At 43.5% G+C, this 7,528-nt stretch overlaps 1 protein-coding gene across 3 annotated transcripts in view; it reads left to right on the top strand.

Moving 5' to 3' along the window:
* TMEM237 (transmembrane protein 237) overlaps positions 1-7,032 on the top strand; it is a 28,522-nt gene extending 21,490 nt beyond the window's left edge. For 2 of the 3 annotated variants that reach the window (XM_024200396.3, XM_024200395.3), the window contains 4 exons: positions 1,146-1,219; positions 2,656-2,749; positions 4,108-4,229; positions 6,807-7,032. In XM_024200396.3, coding sequence (XP_024056164.2) covers positions 1,146-1,219; positions 2,656-2,749; positions 4,108-4,229; positions 6,807-6,874 — 358 coding nt within the window. In that variant the 3' untranslated portion in view covers positions 6,875-7,032. Of the gene's footprint in view, positions 1-1,145; positions 1,220-2,655; positions 2,750-4,107; positions 4,230-6,806 lie in introns of those variants that run through there. The other variant, XM_024200397.2, reaches the window with a different exon arrangement.
* The last annotated feature ends 496 nt before the right edge of the window (positions 7,033-7,528 follow it).

The following is a 7,528-nucleotide window of genomic DNA, read 5'->3' as shown; positions in this document are numbered from 1 at the left end:
CACACACACACACACACACACACACACACACACACACACACACACACTTAGAGATCCTGTCCCTTCCTGGGATCTCAATTTGGTATTGCCCATGCAGCATGGGTCATGCTGGGAAAATTGCCCTTTGAACCCTTTGCTGAGTGTTCTCTGTATCATTTGATCTATCAAGATGGCTTTCATTATCCCCATCAGAGTGAGTGAATTGAATACCTTTTTGGCTGATCCAACTTTCATTTCTTTTCATAAACAGGGTAGTTCTCCAACCTGATCCCAGGCTTTTACTTAAGGTGATATCTGATTTTCACATCAAGCAGACAATTAATTTGCTGGTTTCCCCCTGAGGCCTTGTTCTAATAAGGAGGATGCCAGAAGGACCCTTGCTTATTATATAGATAGCATAAGACACAATCTTGATAATTTACAAAACCTCTTAGTTCTAAGGGTTATATGGTTTCTTTCCAGACTATATCTTGATGGATTAACGATTTATTGCTGAATGTTACACACTAGCAAAAGTTCCTGTACCTGCTTTGATTCTATCACTGTGGCTTCTTCCTTCGCTTGTCTTAGGCAGGTGCCAGTTGCTGAAATTTGCAGAGCTGCAACCTGGACTTTCAGTAAACATTATGCCTTGGACCTGGCCTCTAGGATAGGCACTGGATTTCGTAAAGCAGTGCTACAGTCTCTATTCAATTAGGACTCTGTTCTGGCTCTAGGTCAGTTTTCAGCACTGCCTATCGCTTTATCCCTTAAGAGGGAATATGCAGAACCATGCAAAGAAGAACTTAAGGTTACTTCCTTGTAACCAAGGTTCTTCGAGATCGCTCTGCATATTCACACTTCCCACCAGACTTTCTCTCTCTGCCAGAGTCCTTGTTTGTTTGGTTTCTCTGGCTTTGTGGTGGAAGGAACTGAAGTGATGAGGGCACCTTACCCCATACAGCCTTGGCTTCAGAACGTCAGTGACTGAGGCGGGGGGTGGGGCATGAGAATGCTTCTTACACTGCTGGAAGAATGTTCTACCACAGGGCACCACAAGGTGGCACAGTACCCATAAGTGTGCATAAACAGAGCCATCTTGAAGAATTTTGATTATAAATAAGTAACCTTCATTTCTTTATATATATATATATATATCTGTCCAGGATTGACTTGGCTAAAGCATCAGTAGCAGTGCGAGGCTTCCTGACCCTGGATCCAGCAGCCATAGCCTCTTTCTGTGAGTGTCATAAACATACAGCTACAGGTAGCATAAAATCCCTCCTTTACCTGTAAAGGGTTAAGAAGCTCAGATAACCTGGTTGGCCCCTGACCAAAAGGACCAATAAGGGGAGAAGATACTTCAGATCTGTGGGGGAAGGTTTTTGTTCTGTGTTCCTTTGTTCTGTCCGGGTCAGCGAGGAATCAGGGCAGGGAAAATACATCTCCCAAAGCCATACCTGAACTAAGCCTCTAAGATTACAAATTGTAAGTAATAGGAAGAAAATGTGTTAGATTATCTTTTGTTTTAGCTGGTGAATTGTCCCTATGCTATGAGGGAGGTTTATTCCTGGTTTTTTTGGTACCTTTAAAGTTTTGCCTAGAGGGGGATCCTCTGTGTTTGGAATCTGATTACCTTGTAAAATTACCTTCCATCCTGATTTTACAGAGATGCTTCTTTTACTTTTTCTTTATAATAAAGTTCTGCTTTTAAGAACCTAATTGGTTTTTAGTGTCCTAAAAAGCCAAGGGCTGGTCTGTGCCCACTTTGTTAACCTATTTGGTTGGTATATTATTCTCAAGCCTCCCCTGGAAAGGGTTGAAGGGGCTTGGGGGGATTTTTGGGGAACAGGAATTCCAAGTGGTCCTTTTCCTTAAATCTTTGTCTAACTCACTTGGTGGTGGCAGCAGTACTCATCCAAGGACAAGGAAGGATTTGTGCCTTGGGGAAGTTTTTAACCTAAGCTGGTAGAAATAAGCTTAGGGGGTCTTTCATGCGGGTCCCCACATCTGTACCCCAGAGTTCAAAGTGGGGAGGGAACCCTGACAGTGAGTATACAGCAGACCATAACATTCAGTAGCAGAAAATTACAGCCTTTATGCATCTTGGCATACATTTTCAGTGCTGAGTTTAAACATGCAATCTCCATACTGTTAATGGAAATTTCATCCCTAATTGTTCTCTACGTTAAAAAAAAATTACATTACTGTATTAAATATTAGCACTTCAGTCTGTTAGATAAAAATGGAGGGTCAAAGAGCTGAATGTTTTACTAACTAGTCTCATGTAAAAGTTTGGAATAAGTGATGGGATTTTTAGTGCTTCTGAATCCTTTTTCTCTTCCTTACCCCTTGTAATGCTATTTTCTCCCATTTTGAATGCAGCACATGTACCAAGTAGAACAAGAGTAATGACATATCCCTTTGACTTAGCCAGCAAGTTGTTAGTGACCTTGGTCAGGATGGTAGAATGCAGGGGACAGAATTCAGATTTGAGGAGTTAAGGAGAGTGCTGGAGAAGAAGACTGGGCAGTGGAAGTGAGCAGCACATTCTATGACTTTGGAGACAGTGGGGTGGAGGGAGAGAGAGAGCAAGGTAAAAATCATTATTTTGTGACTAGATAGTGTTTTATGTAAAATTAGTGAAAGCTGCAAATTTCTTTCCATTTCTCCCAGTATACTTTGTTGCTCTCATCTTGTCTCTGAGCCAGCAGATGACAAGTGACAGAATCAACCTCTATACACCACCTTCGGAGAATGGGAGCCTCTGGTAGGAAATCTAGATAGCATTATTTTTTAACATTTTCTTGCCCCTTCTATGACACAGACCATGTAAGAATGTTTAATTAACAGTGGTTTAGTGATGTCATATAGTACACATCTAAAAGTGTTATAAAAGATTCCCAATACTAAACCTGTCCTAATATTTTTGCATTTGAGCCCTTTAACTGAGCCCTTGATGACTTTGAGAATTGAGGGTGTTTAGCAACTCACATGATAGGGCTCGCTGTGTCTAATGGTTAAATGTATCCTTTATACACCTTGATTGGCTCAGTCCTGAGGCCTCTGTTTTGGAAGTGACCAAACTGAAATGGCACATCACAGAGGTGGCACATTTTCTTTCCTTGTGCAGATCAATCTGTGGAGTGCCAGTGTCATTTTTGGAAGAGGTTATCTATTCTGTCCAACCAGGGTGACCAGATGTCCTGATTTTATAAGGACAGTCCCGATATCTGGGGCTTTTTTTTATATGAGCTCCTATTACCCCCCACCCCCTGTCCTGATTTTTCACACTTGCTATCTGGTCACCCTGTGTCCAACAAATTAGGAAAAAGTGCCATAAAAAGAGACTGATCAAGAGGATACTGCAGAATTATTGGCCTGTGTGTAGAAAGACCATTGCTTCTTGGAGGGTGGGCCAGTAATTGAGACAGAATCAAATTTGATGTTCCCAGTCTGCAGTCTTCATGGCTCTCAGAGACAGTCCTTCAACAAGGTGTCATACTCCTTTCCTAGGCAGGACAGCAGTCTGGAATACAGCCCTTAGGCAAGTTCAGACAAGTGTTCAACACAAAGTAAAAACAGAATTGGTAATTTTATATAGACATATCCCACTCTGTCACAATCATAATTAAAACTTTGTCTCCTCTGCAGATTTTGCTACCTCACTACTCATTCCCCTTTCCAGATCATTAATAAATATATTAAACAACACTAGGTCTAATATGGAACCTTGAGGCCCCCTGTTGTTAACCTTTTGCCAGGATGACAATTGACCATTTAATCCTACTCTTTGTTTTCTGTCTCCAGCTAGGGAAGGGGGTTGGTGCTGACATCTAACTTGAACACTCACTCCATGATAGGTAGTGGGGCTTCTCAGTTGGGTCATAGCCTTTGGTATTCACTCTCCTCTGCAGCTCTTCAGACCCCAGAACCTTTAGAACATGTTGTGAGAAACATTTGTTGTTCAGTATTTGTTTTTGTTTTTGTTTGGTGTTTTTAATTTCTCCAGTTAAAGCATCTAGCTGTCAGAGTGCTACATGGTAGAAGTTGTTAAAATAATAATATATACACAGCAGGATAAGCCTCGCTATCTGCCCTCTAATAAGTAGCTAATGCTTTTTTCAGGACTGCAGGTGCAGAGGAACAGATTCTTCATCCATGGATTGTGGTGAATCTGGTGGTAGCTCTTCTAGTTGGACTATCCTGGCTCTTCTTATCTTACCGACCAGAGCTAGATCACAGTGAAGGTATGGGACATTAAGCCTAGAAGAAATTTGGAGACTGTGTTCTTTTGGCTCCCCCAGATGGACTTTGTTCTGTGTTTAGAACTGGTCCTTAGAAGTGTATCACTGCTATAGTTAAGGATAAAACATTTCTATTATAATCCTTTTTTCTCTTCCTCACTCTCTCTTCCTCTGAATACTCATAACCAGTGATGAGCTGCCAAAATATTAACAACCGGTTCCCTCCTCCTCACCCCACAAGGGGGTTGTGCCCCACCCCCCGGGACTCCTGCCCCATCCAACCCCCCACGTTCCTTGACACCCCATCCCGGGACTCCTACCCCATCCACCCCCCTTCCCTGTCCCCTAACTGCCCCCTGCCGCCCCATCCAACCCCTCCTCTCATTCCTGATGACCCCCCGGGACCCCTGCCCCATCCAACCACCCCTTCTCCCTGTCCCCTGACCACCCCCGGAACCCCTGCCCCTGACTGCCCCCCACCACCCCATCCAACACTCCTGCTCCTTCCTGACTGCCCCCCCAGGACCCTTGCCCCCATTCAATTCCCCTGTTCCCTGCCCTCTGACCGCCCTGAGTCCCGACCCTAATCCACCCCCCCGCCCTTTATCCAACACCCCCTCCCTGTCCCCTGCCCCCCTTACCGCGCTGCTTGGAGATGGGGTCCGCGCCGCCCGGAATACTCTGCTTATATATTAGAAAACTATATTACGTTTTAAAGTGCACATTTCACAAATGACATTTGCTGAATGTATGTACAATACAGCTTGAGCAGCAAACTCTTTTCAACAGACTAGAAAAGCAGGAGTCTTTACCTAGACCTTCCTACACACTCAACCCCCCCCGCCCCCCTGTCCAGTGATACAGGCCCATTAATCTCCCTCACACAGCAATAGTGCGTCATTTATTATGTGATGATTGAATTACTTATTCGGTTCAAATTTTGCAGGCTTTAAACGTACTGGGACCTCCAGAGCTCAGGGGCAGTGCGTAGTCCCCTTGTCTGTTTGGTGCGGAGCCTGGATGCTGCTCTGTTATCTTGGACCAGGGCTAGTGCCCTTTGATGCCAGGATCAGGAACCAAAAGGTGGCTTAATGCCACCTTTACCACTCCTCCCAGACTTGTACCGAGCACAGCTCAGACTGTCCAGTGAACCTACAGTGAATATGTAGATTGCATGTGTTTCAATCACATGTCAACTGATGTCACACAAAAAATCCTCTTTGATAATATTTTGTAGATTTATGGAGCTTTAAAATATTTCTTCAAGCTGCTTTACAACATTATTTGACAACTTTTTATATCTCAGTCCCCTGCTGTCCCCTACTCCCTTTCCTGGTATCATTCATACGTGCTGGGGGGTGAGTTGAAATTCAAAAATCCAGCTGGATTTTAAAATCTTTGGATTACAAGCAATATACAATAGCATTATTGAAAAGCACCTTAGAAGTGGGGAACCTGAGGCACAAAGAGGTGAAATTGACTTGCCCAAGGTGAGCCGATGGCATGGTCTGGCCCAGAACTCCTCCGTGTTTCCAGGCTCTAACCACTGACTAGGACAGTGCCTTAAAAGTTTTGAGAGAGAAATTCTGAAAAGGTTCACCTAGGACTATCTCAAAGGAAACTCAAAACTATTCAAAAACAGTCTAACAAGTTCATACTTCATTCACCATCTGAAACAGCATATGCAGGGGCATCAGCAAATGCGGTGGATCCAGTCATATGCTGAAGTATGCTTTTCCTCAGCTAAATGTGCTGCCAGTTAGATAAAAATTGATAATCTAAATTGAATTCTGCTTTCTGATTCTAATGTAATTTTAAAAACTTTCTAATGTTGACTTGGCTGGTTAGTTAATTTTGCAATTTCTATTTTTGATAATGTCACTAGTCCAAATGGAGGATGCTGCTGTGTGGTGTTTGCTGGCATTGAACATTCCTCATCATACTAAGGCTTTTAGTACAATGGCAGCTTGGTGGGGACAGGGGTGTCTCTTGCCATTATCAAGGTGTTGGTCAGGGCCTTCCTTACCCATACGCAAAGTACGCAGCTGCGTAGGGCACCAGGAAATTTGGGTCACCAAATTTCCAGGTGCCCTGCGCAGCTGCGTGCTGCTCCGGCCCCGCTCGGCCTCTTCCTCAAAGCCCCCGCCCCTGCTCCGCCCCGCCTCTTCCTTCCCTGCTCTTCCCCAGCCCCAGCCCCACTCCCCTGAGGACTGCAGCAGGGCTGGGCCTGCACTCACTGGCGGCGGGAAGTGCAGCAACCTGGCCCCAGCCACATCACCGGTGAGTGCTAGGGAGTGGTTCCCCCCTGTTCCCCAAGCCAGCGCGCCCCCCCCCCCCCCCAGCGGCGGGGGGCCGCCCCCCCCCCCCCCCGGAGGCCTTCCCTCCCCTGGGGGGGACTGCATTGGGCCCCAGAATAGCTTGGCCCTGGTGTTGGTGGTATTATTTAGAAGACAACTCGAAGAGGAAGTTTGGAGAAAAGCAGGAGGAAATATTTAGCAATAATTTATATGGTTTTTCACTAAAGCATTTAAAAAATACTGTGTTTTTTTTGTTTTGTTTTTTGTTTTTTCTCTCTTCCAGAACTGATGTTTCATGCTGAAGTAGAAGAATTTCCTCAGCTGGATAAAGGCCTCAATGTCCAGTCGTAGTGCAGAAAATGCATTTTCAAATACTGTAGCTGAGACTGAGGACTTAGCACTTATATGTATTGTACCTGTATATAATGCTTTTCTACAAAGCAAAATTTGTATTTTTGTATTGTTTTATATATACTTGTTTCTGATGTATCTTTTATTTTAATTAAGCTATTTTAAAAAATTCCAAAAATTTTTGAAAATAGGACTATAAAACATTTTATATTTTTTTCTGATAAAGTGAGTCTTTTCTGGTAGATAAACTCAAAACTAGTTTGGTAAACATCACTACCTAGGTAGCATGGGAAGAAGACTGATGGGATACAAAAGATTAGATGGGCAAATGCTTTTGTGAGTAGCATTTTTTTTATCCTCAACCAGTTGCATTTGGGTGTTGATGCTAATGTCAGTTCATCTGATTAGGACATATTACTTGGTTAATTATTTTTAAAGATCGAAACACATGTCATCTTATGGAAAAAAATAGTAGAATAAAAGTTTATTTTAACAGAATATAAGGTTAGAGAGAAAACTAACAGTCCTTTGGGGTGATCTGTTTTAGTTGTCATAGAAAAATGTGTTGTTGGTGTAAGGAATTAGGTTGTCTAGGGCTATGTCTACAGTACAGAGTTAAGTCGACACAAGTGTCGCCGACAATCATTAACTGCA

This window comes from Terrapene carolina, unplaced genomic scaffold, assembly GCF_002925995.2.
Source record: "Terrapene carolina triunguis isolate 2854851 unplaced genomic scaffold, T_m_triunguis-2.0 Scaffold62, whole genome shotgun sequence".
Classification (NCBI taxonomy): Eukaryota; Metazoa; Chordata; order Testudines; family Emydidae; genus Terrapene; species Terrapene triunguis.
Note: the sequence above shows the minus strand (reverse complement) of the source record. Positions and strands in the feature narration are given on the sequence as shown.